Consider the following 22,144-nt stretch of genomic DNA (forward strand, 5'->3'; position numbering starts at 1 on the left):
GGGGGGCGGGAGGGGTAAGTGTCTTCAGCTGCTGGAGGGATGCTTTTACGCTGGGGTAAGGGACTTCGGCTGGAACTTGGTGGCTTTTGGGGAGATCTATCCTCTGTGGCTTCTGTACTCAAAATGGATCGAATTATAAATTGGAAATTCACTCAGAACTTGGGCCGGGTAGTTCCAGTTACACATTCCAGAATGTCAGGGTGTGGCTTATCCTCCAAGGGGACCACTCAGCCATAAGTCTGGAGAGCCAGTCAGAGAAACGGCTGCATTTCAGTTGGTATAAATAGATGCATCGCTATGTAAATACAAGTTGTTGTTGGTGTTGTTGTTGAAATAACTGAGTTGCATTGTGTTGAAGAATATGACACTGTGTGATACCAGTTCAAGACCTTCAATGAATTTATTAATAAGTAAAATTGTATTGGTGAACATTTTTCCAATTCTGACTGGCACATATAGATAAGCACATAGCGTTAATGTCTTGAAATCTAAATTCAGTTACATTACTATTAAAACACATTTGCCACCCGACTCAAACGACTGTTTTACTTGATATCACAGAGCAGGGCTGCCCCTCTCAGGATCCAGTGGTCAGGTGGCTGGTTTGTTTTCAGACATAAGGTGGTGATGAACATCAGGTCTGTGCGTTGCGGTTTCTTATAGACTGGACAGATGTACAGTTTGGGATCCTTGGGTGCAGTGGAATTGATGGCAAATATATAGATGACAGGTAGCATTGTAAAGAGAACCTTGGCAGTCGATTCGGTCAATCGGGTATTTCTCCTGTCCCAACCCGCTCCGTCCAGGTAAAGGCCATAGATGTAAACTCCCTCCTGCCAAACAAGCATACAGAGGATGAAAAACATTGGGTGAATGATAAAAGCATGGAAATTTACAGAGGGAGGCCATCTGTCCCATCATGTTGGTGCTGGCTCTTTGCTGGAAGAATCCAAAACTAATCCCTGCCGCACAACTCTCAACAACCTTTCAGCTTCCCTTTTTCAACATTTATCCAGTTTTCCCTTAAAAGAGTCAATGGTCTCTGCCTTAACCAATCCATGTGACAAGCTATTCAGTGTTCCAATAACCTTTGGTGTAAAGACATTTATCCGACACTCTTTCCTCACTCACCACTAATCAGAGAACAGTCTTTTCTGATTCACTATCACATGTCGGCCCATTTTACTAACTTCTCTATATTCCTGAAATCCTTTACAGCCTTCCTCACTATTTGATTTTTGTGTCATCAGCAATTTTTGAGATTGTGTTTCCAATACCCAAGTCTAAATCATCTATATAGACTGAGAACAAAAACAGACCCAGCACTGAGTTCCACCACTTCAATCCCTTCTCCAATGCAAGCAATGCCCAGTTACTGTAACCTGATATTTCTGATCATCAACCAACATTCTATCCATGTTGCTACATTGCCTCTTATACCATCTGCATGAATTTTCCTAGTGAGAACTTATCAAATATTTTTTGAAAATCCATATAAGCTTCATCTACTGCTTCCACTTTCCCTTGCCACACTTCTACAGAAAACTCTATTTAATTTGACCAACATTAATTGCCTTTGATCTATGCTAGCTGACCTTAATTAACTTGTATATGTCTATGTCTTTACAGAGGAGATGGTTCGGGTATAGCTGAGGTACATTCCCATGAGGGGGAAAGGTTGGCCAACCAAAGCCAGAGCTCCCTGGATGACGAAAGAGATAGAGAGTAAGATGAAGCAGAAAACGCAGGCGTATGACAGATGTTAGGTTAAGAATACAAGTGAGAACCAGGCTAAATATAGAAAGTTCAGAGGGGAAGTGAAAGAAGGAAATAAGAGGGGCAAAGAAAGAGGGACTAGCTGAAGTGCTCTTGCAGGGCATGGGCATGACGGGCTGAATGGCCTCACTCTGTGCTGTAACCATTCTCTGATTCTATGATTTCTCTACCACAGAAAGTTGTTGAGGCCAGTTCGTTAGATACATTCAAAAGGGAGTTAGATGTGGCCCTTACGGCTAAAGGGATCAAGGGGTGTGGAGAGAAAGCAGGAACAGGGTACTGAAGTTGCATGATTAGCCATGATCATATTAAATGGTGGTGCAGGCTCGAAGGGCTGAATGGCTACTCCTGCACCTATTTCTATGTTTTAATGTTTCTATGATTCTAAATGCTTGCTAATTTAATGTTGAATTATGGTTTTTAACTGATTACTGTTCTACATGACTTTTTCACTTGATACTGCCTCTTGTTGGGTCACAGATTTTATAGTGACTGAATAAATCAAATTCTGTTTCCTTGAATTTTGGGGAATTACATTCCGGAATCTACTGGGACTCACAAAGAACATTGCATAATTTGGAAATTTAAAAAGTTGCACAATATTAATCACTGTAATCCCCTTTGCAATAAAAGCCAACATTCCATTTGCCTTCCGGATCACTTGCTGTAACTGCATAGTAACTTTTTGTGTTTTATGCACAAGGACCCCCAGGTCTCTCTGTACTGCAGTATTTTGTAATCTCCCTCTATTTAAATAATATATATATTTTTTTTTTCCTGCCAAATTGGGTAACCTCACACTTTCCCACATTATTCTCTATCTGTCAAATGCTTGACCACTCACTTAGCCTGTTTATATCATTTTGCAGATTCTTTGTGTCTTCCTCTTCCAAAGATGGCTTTCCCACCCATCTTTGTATCATCAGCAAACTTGGTTACATTACACCCGGTCCCTTCATCCAAATCATTAATATAGATTGTAAATAGTTAAGGACCCAGCACCGATCCCTGTGGCACCCCACTAGTTACCATTTGCCAGCCGGAAAATGACCCATTTATCCCGACTCTCTGTTTTCTGTTAGTTAGCCAATTGTCTACCCATGCTAATATATTATCCCCAACCCTGTGAGCTCTTATCTTGTGCAGAAACCTTTTATGTGGCACCTTATCGAATGCCTTCTGGAAATCCAAATACACCACATCCACTGGTTCCCCCTTATCCATCCTGCTCGTTACATCCTCAAATGTAACCCTACCATTTAAGGAGGGAGAGTGAAAACGGGCAATTGCAGACCAGTTAGCTTGACATCAGTAGTAGAGAAAATGCTAAAATCTATTATTAAGGATGTGGTAACAGGGTACTTCGAAAATAATAATAAGATTGGGCAGAGTCAACACGGACTTATGAAAGGGAAATCATGTTTGACAAATCTGTTAGTGTTTTGAGGTTGTAACTTGGAGAATAGATAAGGGGGAACCAGTGGCTGGTGTATTTGGATATTTAGAAGGCTTTCGATAAAGTGTCACGCAAGAGGCTATTAAACAAAATTAGGGCTCATGGGATTGGGGGTAATATACTAGCATGGATTGAGGATTGATTAATGGACAGAAAACAGAGAGTAGGAATAAACGGGTCATTTTCGGGTTGATAGGGTACTAATGGGGTACTGCAAGGTCAATGCTTGTGTCATGTATTCAACTATCATTGTAACCCATGTATAAGCTGACCTAAGTTGTACACCTTGAGAACATTGACCACAAGGGGGTGAACTTGTGGGAGACACTCCTAACCTGGACTTTCAGGCATAAAAGGGGAAGCTCCACCCACCTTCATCACTTGAGGTCTTGGTAATAAAGATAACTGGTCACAGAGTGACCTTCTCTCAAGTATGGGCCTCGTGTGCATTTATACTGTATAGTAAGGACATACCATTGGCGACGAGAAACTGGGATTTAAACCACGTTTCCATGGCCACTAGCAGCACAGAAGAGAGGTACTGTGTTGTGATGATTGGGACGACTTTATTTAGCGACTACAGCAAAGGTTTGTCACTAAGGAATGGTTGGGACAGGATTCGGCCAACAAACGCAGGGCTCATCTCCTGACGGTTTGTGGATCCAGAACGTACTCCCTGATGAAGGACCTTCTAGCGCCAGAGAAGCCGGCGGACAAGACGTTCGAAGAGCTCAGCAAGTTGATCGGGGAACATCTTAAACTGGCGAGCAGCATGCACATGGCGAGACACCGGTTTTATACGCACCAGCGATGAGAAGGGCAAAGCGTTTCTGACTTCATGACAGATCTCCGGTGACTGGCGAGCCTATGTAAGTTCACAGATGCGTGCAGAGCGGAGATGCTGCGAGACTTTTTTATTGAGGGCATCGGGCACGCTGGGGTTTTCAGGAAACTGATTGAGACCAAAGACTTGACCTTGGAAGCGGCGGCTCTGATAGCCCAGACATTTATCCCAGGGGAGGAAGAAGAGACCAAAATGATGTATGACAAAAATATTATCTCAAATGCGGCAAACGACCAGGGAGTCAACATTGTTAACGCGGCACACAGTTCTCTAGGCAGACAAGGGCAATTGAACATGCCCCAGCATGTAGTCGAATCCAAAGGGGGAATTCAACAGAGACAATGGCTAGCTGAACGGCGATTCATGCCATCGCAATGGACAATGTGGCCAGTAATGGGGCCATCAACACCTGTTAATGGTGCACTTAAGGACAGTTACAGAGACAGTCAGAGACGATCGACTGGCAATGGACCTTTTGTTTCCAACAATGGGGCCTCCAGCTTATGCTGGAGGTGTGGAGGCAAACACCCAGCCAGAGCTTGCAGGTATCAGCAATATACCTGCAGAAACTGCAACGTCAGCGGTCACTTGGTGCGTACGTGCAGGAAGCCTGCAGCCAGGTTGATGTACGAGGAGGATGGGCCCGATGTAAGCCCTACGAGGCCAAATGAATACTGGGGGAAATCGCTGGAAGCTGAAGTTCAGCGAGTTCATGTGGAGCACATATACAGTTCATATACCAGGACGCCACCGATAGTGATGAAAGTGCTCCTCAATGGCATCCCAGTATTAATGGAGCTAGACACGGGGGCCAGCCAGTCCCTGATGAGTATCAAACAGTTTGAAAGGTTGTGGGTGTCCAAGGCCAGGAGGCCAAAATTATTGCCGATTGACGCACGGCTACGGACATATACAAAGGAGATCATTCCGGTGCTAGGCAGTGCCACGTTAGTCATGACCCACAAAGATTCGGAGAATAGGTTGCCACTCTGGATTGTCCCGGGGGACGTCCCACACTACTGCGGAGGAGTTGGCTTGCTGTCATGAACTGGAAATGGGGCGATGTCAATGCAATTTCTTCTGTGGAGCGAGTATCATGCTCACAGGTCCTGGACAAATTTGACTCATTATTTCAACCCGGCATTGGCACTTTCATGGGGGCCAAGGTAGTGATTCACATAAACCCGGACGCCAGGCCAGTACACCACAAGGCCAGAGCGGTGCTGTACGTGATGCAGGAAAAGATAGAATGCGAATTGAACCACCTGCTGAAGGAAGGCATCATTTCGCCAGTCGAATTCAGTGACTGGGCGAGCCCGATCGTGCCGGTGCTCAAGGCGGCTGGGTCGGTCAGGATATGTGGCGATTACAAGGCCACCATCAATCGGGTGTCACTCCAAGACCAAGAGCAGAGGTCCTCTTTGCGACGTTATCCGGTGGCAAACCTTTTTCAAAATTGGACCTGACCTCAGCTTACATGACCCAGGAGCTGGTGAGTGAGTCGAATAAGCTGACCACCATCACGACACACAGGGGGTTGTTTGAGTAGAATAGATGTCCGTTTGGGATTCGTTCGGCCGTCGCGATCTTTTAGCGAGATATGGAAAGCCTCCTCAAGTCGATTCCAAGGACGGTGGTTTTTTCAAGATGACATCCTCATCATGGGTCGCGATACTGAAGAACACCTCCACAATCTGGAGGAGGTGCAACGCAGACTGAAAAAGACGAAGTGCGTCTTCTTAGCTCCAGAGGTAGAATTCCTGGGGAGGAGGGTAGCAGCAGACAGGATCAGACCCACTGCGTCCAAAACGGAAGCGATCCAGAGAGCACCCAGACCCCGTAATACGACGGAGCTGCGTTCGTTCCTGGGGCTCCTGAACTATTTTGGCAACTTTCTTCCCAAATTGAGCACGCTGTTAGAGCCATTACACGTGCTCCTACACAAAGGTCGCGATTGGGTCTGGGGGGACAGCCAGGAAAGGGCTTTTGATAGAGCACGCAACTTGTTATGCTCCAACAAACTGTTAACGTCATATGACCCGTGTAAGAAACTTGTTCCAATGTGCAATGTGTCGTCCTATGTGGTCGGATGTGTGTTGCAGCATGTGAATGCCAATGGTCAGTTACAGCCGGTAGATTATGCCTCCAGATGTCTGTCCCAGGCAGAAAGGGGCTACGGGATGGTAGAAAAGGAAGCGCTTGCATGTGTATATGCAGTACAAAAAAATGTAGCAGTACCTGTTTGGCAGGAAATTTGAGCTGGAGACAGATCACAAACCCCTAACGTCCCTTTTGGCCGACAACAAGGCCATAAATGCGAATGCATCGGCCTGCATACAGAGGTGGGCACTTACGTTAGCCACCTATGACTACACAATTCGGCACAGACCGGGCACTGAAAACTGCGCCGATGCACTCAGCAGGCTCCCACTAGCCACCACTGAGGGAGCAACTGAGCATGATGCTGAGATGGTCATGGCTGTTGAAGCTTTCGAAAGCCCCTCGAGCCTGCTCCGCCATTCAATAAGATCATGGCTGATCCGATCATGGACTCAGCTTCACTTCCCCGCCTGCTCCCCATAACCCCTCATCCCCTTATCATTTAAGAAACTGTCTATTTCTGTCTTAAATTTATTCAATGTCCCAGCTTCCACAGCTTTCTGAGGCAGCGAATTCCACAGATTCACAACCCACTGAGAGAAGAAATTTCTCCTCTTCTCTGTTTTAAATGGGCGGCCCCTTATTCTAAGATCATGCCCTCTAGCTCCAGTCTCCCCCATCAGTGGAAACATCCTCTCTGCGTCCACCTTGTAACCTTATACGTTTCGATAAGATCACCTCTCATTTTTCTGAATTCCAAGTAGAGGCCCAACCTACTCAACCTTTCCTCATAAGTCAACCCCCTCAACTCCGGAATCAACCGAGTGAACCTTCTCTGAACTGCCTCCAAAGCAAGTATATCCTTTCGTAAATATGGAAATCAAAACTGCACGCAGTATTCCAGGTGTGGCCTCACCAATACCTTATATAGCTGTAGCAAGACTTCCTTGCTTTTGTACCCCATCCCCTTTGCAATAAAGGCCAAGATACCATTGGCCTTCCTGATCACTTGCTGTACCTGCATACTAATCTTTAGAGGTTAGCCTCAGGGATGGGATCTGCACGTGGTGAATCACCAGGCATAAGTTTGCTGCAGCCTGGGTGGGGGTAAAGGGTAGCACAGGTGTGAGCTCCTGGAGTGTGAAGTCATATACGAATTCTGCTGCAAAGGACTCACATGAGGACCTCGATGGGTTGGCCTACAGAATAAAGCTGATGGGTGTGCACAGCAAAATGCTTGGTGCATTGCTGGGCCTGACAGAAAGCCTGAATGCAATGTCAAGGAGCATGGAGGAGTCCAGCTCCAACCTTGCACAGGGCTTTACTCAAAGCTTGGAGCACATACTTTCCAGCGTTGAAGGGGTGGGCAGATCCACTAGCACACCTAGTTGACCCAACCATCATGTAGCGTCTAATGGCTGATGTCTCAGGTTCCATTGCAGCACAAGCAGAGGCCACCCAATGTCTGAGTACTGAAATGGAAGTACAGACTGAAGTCATGCAAACTCTGCTTGCTGTCATACAAGCACAGACTGCTGCTATCATGGCTGGATTTACGAGTGTTGAAAGGGGCTTGCAGGATGTCACGGCAGTCCAGCAGATTACTAGGATTGCTAAGGCGCCGCCACCCCCCCCCCCCAACCACACCACACCCCCCTCCGGCGGAGAGGCAGTGGCTCCATGGAGGATGAACTTGCTGTCCTCTTTCAGGGTTACAGTATTCATCCTCCCAACAATGCCACTTCGCCAGTGCCCTTGCTGTTGTCTGTCAGCCAGCCAGCCCAGACTGCTGCCGCCCATGCTGAGGTGATGCAATCCGAAGCTGGGCCTACTAGGCCCAGAACTGTTTGAGGTCATCTTGCAAGGTCATCTGCAGTTTTCCCGACTGAAGTTCAGCAGCCTTCCACCACCTATGTTACAGTCACTGTGGTAGCACTGCATAAGAGTGCAAGAATAGGCAGACGGATACAGAAGACAGGCACTAAAGGAATGCATAAGTGTGAGTTTTTAAAAATTAATTCCTGGGATGTGGGTGTCGCTGGCAAGGTCAGCATTTATTGCCTATCCCTAATTGCCTTTGAGAGAATGGTGGTGAGCCACCTTCTTGAACTGCTGCAGTTCTTGTGCTGAAGGTACTCCCACAGTGCTGTTAGGGAGTTCGAGGATTTTGACCCAACAACGGTGAAGGAACGGTGATATACTTCCAAGTCAAAATGGTCTGTAACTTGCAGGGGAACTTGCGGGTGATGGGTGTTCCCATTCGCCTGCTGCCCATGTCCTTCGAAGTGGTAGAGGTCACGGGTATTATCTGAGGAGTTGCGAAAGGAACTGAACACAGTGCAATCGCCAGCAAACATCCCCACGTCATTGATGAAGCAGCTGAAAATAGTTGGGCCTGGGACACTGCCCTGAGGAACTCCTGCACCGATGTCCTGGGACTGAGATGATTGACCTCCAACAAATGCAGCCATCTTATTTGTGCTAGGTATGGCTCCAGCCAGTGGAGAGTTTTCCCCCTGATTCCCATTGACTTCATAGGGCTCCTTGATGCCACACTCAGTCAAATGCTGCCTTGACGTCAAGGATAGTCACTCGCAGCTCACCTCTGGATTTCAGCTTGTTTGTCTATGTTTGTACCAAGGCTGTAATGAGATCTGGAGCTGAGTGGTCCTGGCAGAACCCAAACTGAGCATCGGCGAGCAGGTTATTGGTGAGTAAGTGCCTCTTGATAGCACTGTTGACGAAACCTTCCGATTTACAATCTATTTTAATGATTTGGAAGAAGGGACCGAGTGTAACGTAGCTAAGTTTGCTGATGATACAAAAATGGAAGGAAAAGCAATGTGTGAGAAGGACACAAACAATCTGAAAAAGGACATTGACAGGCTGAGTGAGTGGGCAAAAATTTGGCAGATGGAGTATAATGTTGGAAAGTGTGAGGTCATGCACTTTGGCAGAAATAATCAAAGAGCAAGTTATTATTTAAATGGAGAAAGATTGCAAAGTGCTGCTGTACAGCGGGATCTGGGGGTACTTGTGCATGAAACACAAAAGGATAGTATGCAGGTACAGCAAATGATCAGGAAGGCCAATGGAATCTTGGCCTTTATTGCAAAGGAGATCGGGTATAAAAGCAGCAAAAATCAAAAAGGGCCACATTACAATAAAATTCTAAAGGGACAAATGTGTGAAAAAGACAAGCCTGAAGGCTCTGTGCCTTAATGCGAGGAGTATTCATAATAAGGTGGACCAATTAACTGCGCAGGCAGCTATTAACGAATATGATAGAATTGGGATTATAGAGACAATGCTCCAGGGTGACCAAGGCTGGGAACTCAATATCCAGGGTATTCAGCATTCAGGAAGGATAGACAGAAAGAAAAAGGAGGTGGGGTAGCGTTGCTGGTTAAAGAGGAAATTAACGCAATAGTAAGGAAGGACATTAGCTTGGATGATGTGGAATCGGTATGGGTAGAGCTGCGGAATACCAAAGGGCAGAAAATGATAGTGGGAGTTGTGTACAGTCCACCAAACAGTAGTAGTGAGGTTGGGGACAGCATCAAACAAGAAATTAGGGATGCGTGCAATAAAGGTATAGCAGTTATCATGGGCGACTTTAATCTACATAAAGATTGGGCTAACCAAACTGGTCACAATACGGTGGAGGAAGATTTTCTGGAGTGTATTAGGGATGGTTTTCTAGATCAATATGTCGAGGAACCAACGAGAGGGCTGGCCATCCTAGACTGGGTGTTGGGTAATGAGAAAGGACTAATTAGCAATCTTGTTGTGCGAGGCCCCTTGGGGAAGAGTGACCATAATATGGTAGAATTCTTTATTAAGATGGAGAGTGACATAGTTAATTCAGAGACTAGGGTCCTGCTTATAAGGAAAGGTAACTTCGATGGTATGACACGTGAATTGGATAGAATAGACTGGCGAATGATACTTAAAGGGTTGACGGTGGATAAGCAATGGCAGACATTTAAATATCACATGGATGAACTTCAACAATTGTACATCCCTGCCTGGAGTAAAAATAAAACGGGAAAGGTTGCTCAACCGTGGCTAACAAGGGAAATTAGGGATAGTGTTAAATCCAAGGACGAGGCATATAAATTAGCCTGAAAAGTAGCAAACCTGAGGACTGGGAGAAATTTAGAATCCAGCAGAGGAGAACAAAGTGTTTAATTGGGAGGGGGAAATAGAGTATGAGAGGACGCTTTCCGGGAACATAAAAACTGACTGCAAAAGCTTCTATAGATATGTGAAGAGAAATAGATTAGTGAAGACAAACATAGGTCCCTTGCAGTCAGAATCAGGTGAATTTATAATGGGGAACAGGGAAATGGCAGACCAATTGCACAAATACTTTGGTTCTGTCTTCACAAAGGAAGACACAAATAACCTTCCGGAAATACTGGAGGACCGAGGATCTAGCGAGAAGGAGGAACTGAAGAAAATCCTTATTAGTCAGGAAATTGTGTTAGGGAAATTGATGGGATTGAAAGCTGATAAATCTCCAGGGCCTGATAGTCTGCATCCCAGAGTACTTAAAGAAGTGGCCCTAGAAATAGTGGATGCATTGGTGATCATTTTCCAACAGTCTATCGACTCTGGATCAGTTCCTATGGACTGTAAGGTAGCTAATTTAACACCACTTTTTAAAAAAGGAGGGAGAGAAAACTGGGAATTATAGACCGGTTAGTCTGACATCGGTAGTGGAGAAAATGTTGGAATCAATTATTAAAGATGAAATAGCAGCGCATTTGGAAAGCAGTGACAGGATCGGTCCAAGTCAGCATGGATTTATGAAAGGGAAATCATGCTTGATTAATCTTCTAGAATTTTTTGAGGATGTTACTAGTAGAGTGGACAAGGGAGAACCAGTGGATGTGGTTTATTTGGACTTTCAAAAGGCTTTTGACAAGGTCCCACACAAGAGATTATTGTGCAAATTTAAAGCACATGTTATTGGGGGTAATGTTTTGACATGGATAGAGAACTGGTTGGCAGATAGGAAGCAGAGAGTCGGGATAAATGAGTCCTTTTCAGAATGGCAGGCAGTGACTAGTGGGGTGCCGCAGGGCTCAGTGCTGGGACCCCAGCTATTTACAAAATACATGAATGATTTAGATGAAGGAATTGAGTGTAATATCTCCAAATTTGCAGATGACACTTAGCTGGGTGGCGGTGTGAGCTGTGAGGAGGATGCTAAGAGGCTGCAGGGTGACTTGGACAGGTTAGGTAAGTGGGCAAATGCATGGCAGATGCAGTATAATGTGGATAAATGTGAGATAAATATGAAGGCAGAATATTGTCTGAATGGTGGCAGATTAGGAAAAGGGGGAGGTGCAACAAGACCTGCGTGTCATGGTACATCAGTCATTGAAAGTTGGCATGCAGGTACAGCAGGCGGTGAAGAGGGCAAATGGCATGTTGGCCTTCATAGCAAGGGGATTTGAGTATAGGAGCAGGGAGGTCTCACTGCAGTTGTACAGGGCCTTGGTCTGGCCTCACCTGGAATATTGTGTTCAGTTTTGGTCTCCCAATCTGAGGAAGGACGTTCTTGCTATTGAGGGAGTGCAGCGAAGGTTCACCAGACTAATTTCCAGGATGGCAGGACTGACATTTAAGAAGAGACTGGATCGACTGGGCCTGTATTCACTGGAGTTTAGAAGAATGAGAGGGGATCTCATAGAAACATATAAAATTTTAACGGGACTGGACAGGTTAGATGCAGGAAGAATGTTCCCGATGTTGGGGAATTCCAGAACCAGGGTCGCAGGCTAACGATAAGGGGTAAGCCATTTAGGACTGAGATGAGGAGAAACCTCTTCATTCAGAGAATTGTGAACCTGTGGAATTCTCTACTGCAGAGAGTAGTTGATGCCAGTTCGTTAGATATATTCAAGAGTGAGTTAGATATGGCCCTTATGGCTAAAGGGATTAAGGGTTATGGAGAAAAAGCAGGAAAGGGGTACCGAGGTGAATAATCAGCCATGATCTTCTTGAATGGTTGTGCAGGCTCGAAGGGCTGAATGGCCTACTCCTGCACCTATTTTCTATGTTTCTATGTGTTACAGTTACACAGAGTATTGGTGAGGCCACACCTGGAATACTGCGTACAGTTTTGGTTTCCATTTTTACGAAAGGATATACTTGCTTTGGAGGCAGTTCAGAGAAGGTTCACTAGGTTGATTCCAGAGATGAGGGGGTTGACTTATGAGGAAAGGTTGAGCAGGTTGTGCCTCTACTCATTGGAATTCAAAAGACTGAGAGGTGAGCTTATCAAAACGTATAAGATTATGAGGGGGATTGCCAAGATGGATGCAGAGAGGGTGTTTCCACTGATAGGGGAGACTAGAACTAGAGGGCATAATCTTAGAATAAGGGGTCGCCCATTTAAAATTGAGATGGGGAGAAATTTCTTCTCTCAGAGGGTTGTAAATCTGTGGAATTTGCTGCCTTAGAGAGCTGTGGAAGCTGGGACATTGAATAAATTTAAGACAGAAATAGACAGTTTCTTAAACGATAAGGGGTTATGGTGAGCGGGCAGGGAAATGGACCTGAGTCCATGATCAGATCTTATTGAATGGCGGAGCAGGCTTGAGGGGCCATATGGCCTACTCCTGTTGCCATTTCTTATGTTCTTATGTATGTTCCATCACTTTGCTGATGATTGAGAGTAGACTGATGAGGCGGTAATTGGTGGGGTTGGATTTGTCTGGCTTTTTGTGGGCATGACATACCTGAGCAGTTTCCCACATTGTCGGGTAGATGCCAGTGTTGTAGCTCTACTGGAACAGCTTGGTTAGAGGTGCGTCATGTTCTGGATCACAAGTCTTTAGCACGACAGCTGGGATATTGCATGGACCCATAGCGTTTGCTTTATCCAGGGTACTCAGCAATTTCTTGATATTACATGGAGTGAATCAAATTGGCTGAAGACTGGCTTCTGTGATGTTGGGAACCTCAGGAGGAGACTGACATGGATCATCCACTCAGCACTTCTGGCTGAAGGTGGTTGTAAATATCAGCCTTGACTTTTGCACTCGCGTGCTGGGTTCCATCATCATTGAGGTTGGGGATATTCATGGAGCCTCCTTCTCCTGTTAGTTGTTTAGTTCTCCACCACCATTCACGATTGGATGTAGCAGTACTGCAGAGCTTTGATCTGATCCGTTGATTGTGGGCTCACTCAGCTCTGTCTGTAGTCTGCTGCTTCCGCTGTATAGCATGCATGTAGTCCTGTGTTGCAACTTCCCCAGATTGGCACCTCATTTTTAGGTGCGCCTGATGCTACTCCTGGTGTGCACTTCTGCACTCCACATTGAACCAGGATTGGTCCCCTGGCTTGGTGGTAATGGTAGAGTGAGGGATATGCTGGGCCATCAGAAACATAGCAACATAGAAAAAGGTGCAGGAGTATGCCATTCGGCCCTTTGAGCCTGCACCACCATTCAATAAGATCATGGCTGATCATTCCCTCAGTACCCCTTTACTGCTTTCTCTCCATACCCCTTGATACCTTTAGCCGTAAGGGCGATATCTAACTCCCTTTTGAATATATCCAGTGAACTGGCATAGACAACTCTCTGCGGTAGGGAATTCCACAGGTTAACAACTCTCTGAGTAAAGAAGTTTCTCCTCAACTCAGTCCTAAATGGCCTACCCCTTATCCTAAGACTGTGTCCCCTGGTTCTGGACTTCCCATCATTGGGAACATTCTTCCCGCATCTAACCTGTCCAGTCCCGTCAGAATTTTGTAAGTTTCTATGAGATCCCCTCTCATCCTTCTAAACTCCAGTGTATAAAGGCCCAGTTGATCCAGTCTCTCCACTTATGTCAGTCCCGCCATCCCAGGAATCAGTCTGGTGAACCTTCGCTGCACTCTCTCAATAGCAAGAATGTCCTTCCTCAGATTAGGAAACCAAGGCCCTGTACAACTGCAGTAAGACCTCCCTGCTCCTATACTCAAATCCCCTAGCTATGAAGGCTAACATACTATTTGCTTTCTTCACTGCCTGCTGCACCTGTATGCCAGCTTTCAATGACTGATGAACCATGACACCCAGGTCTCGTTGCACCTCCCCCTTTCCTAATCTGCTGCTATTCAGATAATATTCTGCCTTCATGTTTTTGCCCCCAAAGTGGATAACCTCACATTTATCCACATTATACTGCATCTGCCATGCATTTGCCCACTCACCGAACCTGTCCAAATCACCCTGCAACTTTTTAGCGTCTTCCTCACAGCTCACACCGCCACCCAGTTTAGTGTCATCTACAAACTTGGAGATATTACACTCAATTCCTTCATCTAAATCATTAATGTATATTGTAAAGAGCTGGGATCCCAGCACTGAGCCCTGCGGTACACCACTAGTAACTGCCTGCCATTCTGAAAAGGACCCGTTTATCCCAACTCTCTGCTTGCTGTCTGCCAACCAGTTCTCTATTCACGTCAGTACATTACCCCCAATATCATGTGCTTTGATTTTACACACCAATCTCTTGTGTGGGACCTTGTCAAAAGCCTTTTGAAAGTCCAAATACATCACATCCGCCGGTTCTCTGTTGTCCACTCTACCAGTTACATCCTCAAAAAATTCTAGAAGATTAGTGAAGCATGATATCCCTTTCATAAATCCATGCTGACTTGGACCGATCCTGTCACTGCTTTCCAAATGCGCTGCTATTTCATCTTTAATAATTGATTCCAACATGTTTCCCACTACTGATATCAGGCTATCCAGTCTATAATTTCCCGTTTTCTCTCTCCCTCCTTTTTTAAACAGTGGTGTTACATTAGCTACCCTCCAGTCCATAGGAACTGATCCAGAGTCGATAGACTGTTGGAACATGATCACCAATGCATCCACTATTTCTATGGCCACTTCCTTAAGTACTCTGGGATGCAGACTATCAGGCCCCAGGGAGTTATTTGCCTTCAATCCCATCAATTTCCCTAACACAATTTCCCGCTTTATAAGGATATCTTTCAGTTCCTCCTTCTCACTCGACCCTCGGTCCCCTATTATTTCCGGAAGATTATTTGTGTCTTCCTTCGTAAAAACAGAACCAAAGTATTTGTTTCACTGGTCTGCCATTTCTTTGTTCTCCATTATAAATTCACCTGAATCTGACTGCAAGGACCAATGTTTGTTTACACTAATCTTTTTCTCTTCACATAGCTATAGAAGCTTTTGCAGTCAGTTTTTATGTTCCCAGCAAGCTTCCTCTCATACTCTCTTTTCCCCCTCCTAATTAACCCTTTGTCCTCCTCTGCTGCATTACAAAATTATCCCAGGCATCAGGTTTGCTGCTTGTTATTGCCAATTTATATGCCTATTCCTTGGATTTAACACTATCCTTAAATTTCCCTTGTTAGCCACGGTTGAGCCACCTTCCTCGTTTTATTTTTACTCCAGACAGGGATGCACAAATTGTGGTTACAGATTGTGGTGGAATACAATTCTGCTGCTGCTGATGGCCCACAGCACCTCATGGATGCCCAGTCTGAGCTGCTAGATCTATTCTGAATCTATCCCATTTCATCATCATAGGCGGTCCCTCGAAACAAGGATGACTTGCTTCCACGCCAAAAAAAGATGAGTTCACAGGTGTTTCAATGAAGGATCCGAAGTACATGCCTCAAGGGTGGAAGATGCCTGTGCGTGGATTTTTTTTACATGTGGTCGCTGTTGCACACCAGCCACCACACAGACTTGACAGAGCTAGTTCTTGGTCCAGTGGCAAGGATTAACCAAGACGACTGGAGACCAGCTCTGCTGCACAGACCGAGTGCGCACACATATCGCAGTGTGGGCTGGCCCGTGCTGCCCCTGGGTCCTCGCGTCTTCTGGGCCCCCGAACTCGTGCCTCTCCTGGACCCCGATCACGTCCCTCTACATTTACTCGCCGCTCCTTCGCCCCGACCTCGCCAATCCTGCTGTACCTGCCCATGTTTCAATCACCGATTTGGACCTTGATGACGTCACTCTTCGCTGCCGTTGCCCTCTTGCACCAGCACGGGCTGCTCCCTGAAGTGGCCATTTAGCCACTTTATCCCATTTAGCACAGTGGTAGTGCCACACAACACGATGGAGGGTGTCCTCAGTGTGAAGATGGAATTTCGTCTCCACAAGAATTGTGCGGTGGTCACTGCTACCAACGCTGTCATGGACAGATGTATCTGTGACAGGTAGATTGATGAGGACAAGGGGTCAAGTACGCTTTTTCCTCGCGTTAGTTCCCTCACCACCTACTGCAGTCCTAGTCTGGCAGCTATGTCCTCCACTGAGCTACTATTGATGATAGACATTGAAGTCCCCCACCCTGAGTACATTCTTAGTTAACTTTTAAATACAATGTTGTAATGATTTGATTCATAAAATTGGTTTGGAATATTTGTTTTGTGCTAGTTTTTATTGTAACATTGTGGCCAAAAGAACGCTGGGATGGTCACTAACAAGAGGGAAGATAATGTATTGGTGAATAGGGAATTGTGGTTGCGTTCTCTGCTATCAAAATTGGAAGAGTCGACCACTGACAGCCCAGCAGAAAGGAGCTATCTGGGTTGCCTCCTCCCTTTTGCTTCCTTCTCTTCTGCCTCCTCCTCCTCTTCCACTTCCTTCTCCTCCTCTTCCTCCTCCTCAGTTGGTTGCCGTTTACCTGGTGGCAAGGCCTGTTCCCTCATGATGGCGATGTTGTGGAGCATGCAGCAGATCACTACAAATCTTAAGACATGCTCTGGCGAGTACTGCATGGGTCCTCCAGAACGCTCCAGGCAATGGAAGTGCTGTTTAAGGACTTTAATGGTCTGCTCTATCAGATTTGATGTGGCAGCATGGCTTTCATTATATGCATGCTGTCCACGTGTACGTGGGCTGTACAGCAGAGTCAGGAGCCATGTGGTCAGCGGATAGCCTTTTGTTCGTCATGGTGGCTTAAGAGCTGATGGTACAGCAGATTGCCGCAGAATGAAAGCTCCATGGTTGCTGACAGGATACTGAACATTGACTTGCAAGGTGTGCTGAGTATGTGCTGGACACTGAGGGAGTGGAATCCCTTCCGGCTACGGTACATCTTCAAAATGAGATATGGCACCCGCAAGATGATGTGTGTGCAGTCAATGGTACCCTGCACCATGGGGAAGCCTGCTATCCTGGCTAAGCCCCGTGCTCGTTCTGCCTGCTTCTCTCTGGCAAGATAGAATGGAATGTATTCAGCTCTCTTTGCATGCAGAACCTCATTCATCTCCCTTATACAGGAGAGGATGGCGAACTGGGATATGTTATAGATGTTGCCTGCTCCAGCCTGCATTGAGCCCAATGTGAAGAAGTTCAAGTCCACAGTCGCCTTTACAGTCACTGGCAATGCTGTCCTTGCCCTGGACTGAGGCTGCAGGTTTGCCTGCAGCAAGTGGCAGATTTCAATGAGGGCCTCCTCAGTAAAACAGAGACATCGCATGTACAGATCCTCGCTGAGGTTGAGAATGACTCCCTGAAGACCCTGGGTGGATACAGGCTCCTGCTGAGAGCCCTTCTCCCCTCCGCCTCCTGCCTCTTGTAGCAGCTTGTCCTGCTCTGTGTCGCCTCTGCTCATTTTCCCTGTCATGCTGCAAGCGAAGGGGGGTACAAACTACTGCACTCAGACCTGGGAGCAACTGGTCTGAGCAGAAATCTTGTGAGTCATAGAAACATAGAAACATAGAAAATAGGTGCAGGAGTAGGCCATTCAGCCCTTCGAGCCTTCACCACCATTCAATAAGATCATGGCTAAGTCAGCACCAAATCCTTGAGCATGTGCCACACCACTCCTTGCAGATTTTAGACAACTTTAAAGAAGTCTAGAAAGGACTAAGCCCTTCTACAAACTGAGCAACAGCTGGTAGAAATCAATCAGCAACTAATCTGAGAGTGGTTGCTGATCCCATTAAATATTGCTGATAGGGGGTGCTTGCTGCTGCTGAACGCAAGTTTAGCTGTGCAAGCTTCAGCATTGAGTTCAAAATTAGCAGTGTTGGCATCAAATCAGTATTACACGCTGACTGATGTCATGTCTTGCGTACTCTGCATATTTCCGGTATACACTCTCACGTTGACGCTGACACCCTCAACAAAATGGTGTCCAGCGCAGCCCGCACCAGAAGTTTGCAAGTGCTGCTCTGCGCAATTTTCAAAGCAACTACATTTTTAGCCCTGTGCGTTATTTTAATTTTCTTGGAATACATTCGTTTTTAGATATAAAAATGTTGGAGATGGGAAAAACGGCTGTTTGACCAGCAGGGCTGTAGGAGGCTGTAGGACCTCTGATGGTACCTTCAGGTGTACGCGGAACCAGAGTTGGCAATTGTACTCTCTATACAATTTAAGTTTCCAACCATGGGGCTAACTACACGGTATAAATAGCTGCATACATACCGGGGGTGGTATTTTGATCTCATCTTTCATCAGTTTTGTTACTTCATTGTGTAGCGTGACACTGTCCAGTGCCCAGCCTTTATGTGCACGCGTTACTTCCTGTCTCATAGCAGTTAAGAATCCTGTGTACAGAATGAACACAGTTTATTTATTTTCCTTTCTATCTAATATAATAAATATTAATCTTGCTTGGCTCCTTTTAGAGGGAATGAAATGTGAACCAATTCTAACTTACAAAGTATTACAAAGCACAAAGGCCCCCAATTTCACGTCTCTATATGTTTTTTAGAATATGGAGACCAAAACTGTTCACAGAACTCCAACTGTGGCCGAACTAAGGTGCTAAACAAGTTTAACATAACTTCTCTGTTTTTCAATTCTATTTCTCTAGAAATGGACCCTGATGCTTGTTTGCTTTTGTTATGGCCTTATTATTCTGTGATCTGTGTGTCTGTACCCCAAGTTCTCTCTGTTCCTCTACCCCATGTAGATACTTATTTTCCAAGGAGTATGTGGCCTCCTTATTCTTACTAAAATGTATTACCTCACATCTATCCATATTGAAATTCATTTACCAATTACATGCCTAAGCCGAAAGCTTAATAATATCTTCCTGTATTTCATCGCAGTTCTCCTCTGTAATATCTATACTCCCAAATTGGTGTCATTGGCTAATTTTGAAATTGTACTTCCGATTCCCGAGTCCAAACTGTTTGTGTAAATGGTGAACAACAGTGGTCCCAGCACTGATCCTTGTGGAACACCACTTTACACCATTTGCCAATCCGAGGAACTACCTTTAACCCTTACTCTCTTCTGAATTCTCTATTGGATTTCTTGGTGACTATCTTATATTGATGGCCTTCCCCACAAGTGGAAACATTCTCTCCATATCCACTCTATCAAAACCTTTCATAATTTTAAAGACCTCCATTAGGTCAACACTCAGCCTTCTTTTTTCAAGAGAAAAGAGACTCAGCATGTTCATCCTTTCCTGATATTTATAACCTCGTATTTCTGGTATCATCCTTGTAAATCTTCTCTGCATCTTCTTCAGTGACTCTATATCCTTTTTTACACACATCAGTCAGATGATCCCTTCATCTCCTGTACTCGAGAATATACAAGCTAGGTCTATGCAATCTGTCCTCATAATTTAATCTCCTAACCCTTGTATCATTTTGGTGAATCTGCACTGCATCCCCTCTGAGGCCAGTATATCCTTCTTAAGCTGCAGTGCCCAACACCGAACGCAATATTCCAGATACAGTTCTGAAGTACTGATTTGAGTTTTTCTGTTTTTTAAAAGTTTGTTTTAAAGAGCCAATAGTGATATTGTGGGGAGGAAGATTCCTGAACCCAATGGGGGAAGGAACTGAATTTTACATACATGAATATTGATGTTGATATTCATTTCTGTTCATTTTTTTTTTTAAAGTGCATTTTTGTTAATCATAATTTTTTGTATAAATGTAATTATTAAGAGTGTATCCTGATGGTGAGATTTCATCATGAAAGGAGTTGTATTTCCAAAGATGGTGACAAAGTGAATTAATCTGCAATAGTAATTTGCAATCAGTCAATGATGCAAAGCATCTTTAGACAGCACTGCTTCATGCTTAGCACCATGGTGTCCTGCTCTTTAGATTATTGGTACTTACCCTGGGGATTAAAGAACCCTGTCATCCAAAACACATTGGGCCTGCCCTCAAAGATCCAGGAGGAAAATTGTGAATTTCTCTCTAGGAGCTCCGTGAACCAAAATCCCAATGTAGAAGAATCCCAGGAAATCCTCTTCCACATTGCAGGGACACGGGCATCGTAAATGTTATCCAAGGCATTTGTTAAATTCTGCAGTGGAAAAGAGAGAGAGAATTACACTTCATAGAGAATCCTGGATGCTCCTTGATACAGACAAATAATCTGAACTAATGCAATATTCAATCTGCACATACCTTTTTTGCAGACACAAAAACAAAACAAATGCAAATATTGAAAATCTGAAGTAAAAACAGTAGAGCAGATCTATCAGCACCTGAACAAGGAAGACAGCGGGGGGAGAAATTCGGGAGGGCCCCGTTTGGGGTGCTAACTTTTGAAAGCTGTAAAAATTAGAGCCAGGCGCAAATCATTCTCAGCTTTCTTCAGATTTGGTGTTTACCCTCCAGGAAGCTAGTAGAGAGCTAAATCAAGTGCTCCACTTCCTTCCTAGAGTGCTAAAGGATGCAGGTGAGGTGGTAGTGGTGCAGTGCTGCACAATGTCCCGTGCAGTGCTGCTGAGATCCGAGGCTCCTATCGCCCCTTAAAGGAAGACCCGATCAGCACCATGCACTCCAGCAGAGTGCTAGGCTGATCGATCACGGCCAAAGAGAAATGGAAAAAATTGAAATTATGCACTGCAACAATTTTTCTACTTACCACACCAACATCCTATTTAACATGTGCCCCCAAAATGCCCAACCTCTCAAACAACACCTTCCACAGCTGTTGGTGTTGTCACCTGGCGATGTTGCAGGGGACCGATCTAAAGTTTGGGTCCGGGGCGCTACCGTGGCGATGCGCAGGACAATGATGTCACAATATCCGGGTGCAGGAGATCGTGACGCAATGTGTTACTGCCGCTGCAAACCTCTCGGCCAATTTAGTGACAGTCGTTTATTTCGCCGCGCCCGGTTGGTAAGCTGTTAGCACCCCATGGAGACAACAATGGGAGGCGCTAAGGAGTCCAAATTCTAGGCCAGGTTGTTTCAGGTATGAGACATCATTCTCTTTCAGCTGCTGATTTATCTGTGCAATTCCAGGTGGTTCCATTTATTTTGACTCATAGGCTTTTGACACATTAGAAATTTATAAAATAAATACATTGATAAGAAACATAATTAGCAGGAAGACACTGGCCAGACAGAAACAAGAAATGGCTTCTGTATCTTAATTCTCATTGACGTTGTGCACTACTGCATCTAACTAAACTTCCTCACAACACCTCACTGTGGTGTAAGGAGAAATGTTCTGTAGCCTTTGGAATACAGTAAAGATTTTCAATCCAATTATTTAAACAATTCTGTATACAGCAAAAAGTAGTTAGGCCAATTGAGCATTTATTTTTCATCATAAGAGGAGCTTTGTAGCTTTGTAGCTCCTTTAAATTGAGCCCTTTCCCTTTGTGGTGCCAGTGGTGAGCTCCCTCTGTACAGCAGGCAGAGTGCTGAGAGGCCTCCCTATGTATAAAAGGAACCACAACCCAGGAAAATGGAAAAGCTAAATGGAAGGCAACTAGTGTTGCCAACCCTCCATGATTGCCCTGGAGTCTCCAAGAATTAAAGACTCATTTCCAGGACATTGCTGCAAGCAACCCAGGAGAAAAATCATCAGGGCAATAAAAAGCAGTGATTTTTAAATACATTTTTTGAACATATTTTTTTTTTACGAGTTATAAAAATATTGGACATGGGGGAAGAAAAGCTGTTTGACTGACAGTCAAGCATCAATAAATCAGATTTGAGGTTTATTTGCTTTCCAATTGTAATGGGAATGTGGTGC

General features: G+C 45.1%; 1 protein-coding gene across 2 annotated transcripts in view; it reads right to left on the reverse strand.

The window, feature by feature from the left end:
• Positions 1-395: 395 nt before the first annotated feature.
• Positions 396-22,144, reverse strand: part of LOC139267485 (dynein axonemal heavy chain 8-like) — a 2,569,686-nt gene continuing 2,547,937 nt past the window's right edge. For both annotated transcript variants that reach the window (XM_070885867.1, XM_070885866.1), the window contains 3 exons: positions 20,266-20,455; positions 18,605-18,726; positions 396-833 (listed from right to left, as the gene is read on the reverse strand). In XM_070885867.1, coding sequence (XP_070741968.1) covers positions 546-833; positions 18,605-18,726; positions 20,266-20,455 — 600 coding nt within the window. In that variant the 3' untranslated portion in view covers positions 396-545. The remainder of the gene's footprint in view (positions 834-18,604; positions 18,727-20,265; positions 20,456-22,144) is intronic.

The sequence above is a fragment of the Pristiophorus japonicus genome, chromosome 7 (assembly GCF_044704955.1).
Source record: "Pristiophorus japonicus isolate sPriJap1 chromosome 7, sPriJap1.hap1, whole genome shotgun sequence".
NCBI classification, from domain to species: Eukaryota; Metazoa; Chordata; class Chondrichthyes; family Pristiophoridae; genus Pristiophorus; species Pristiophorus japonicus.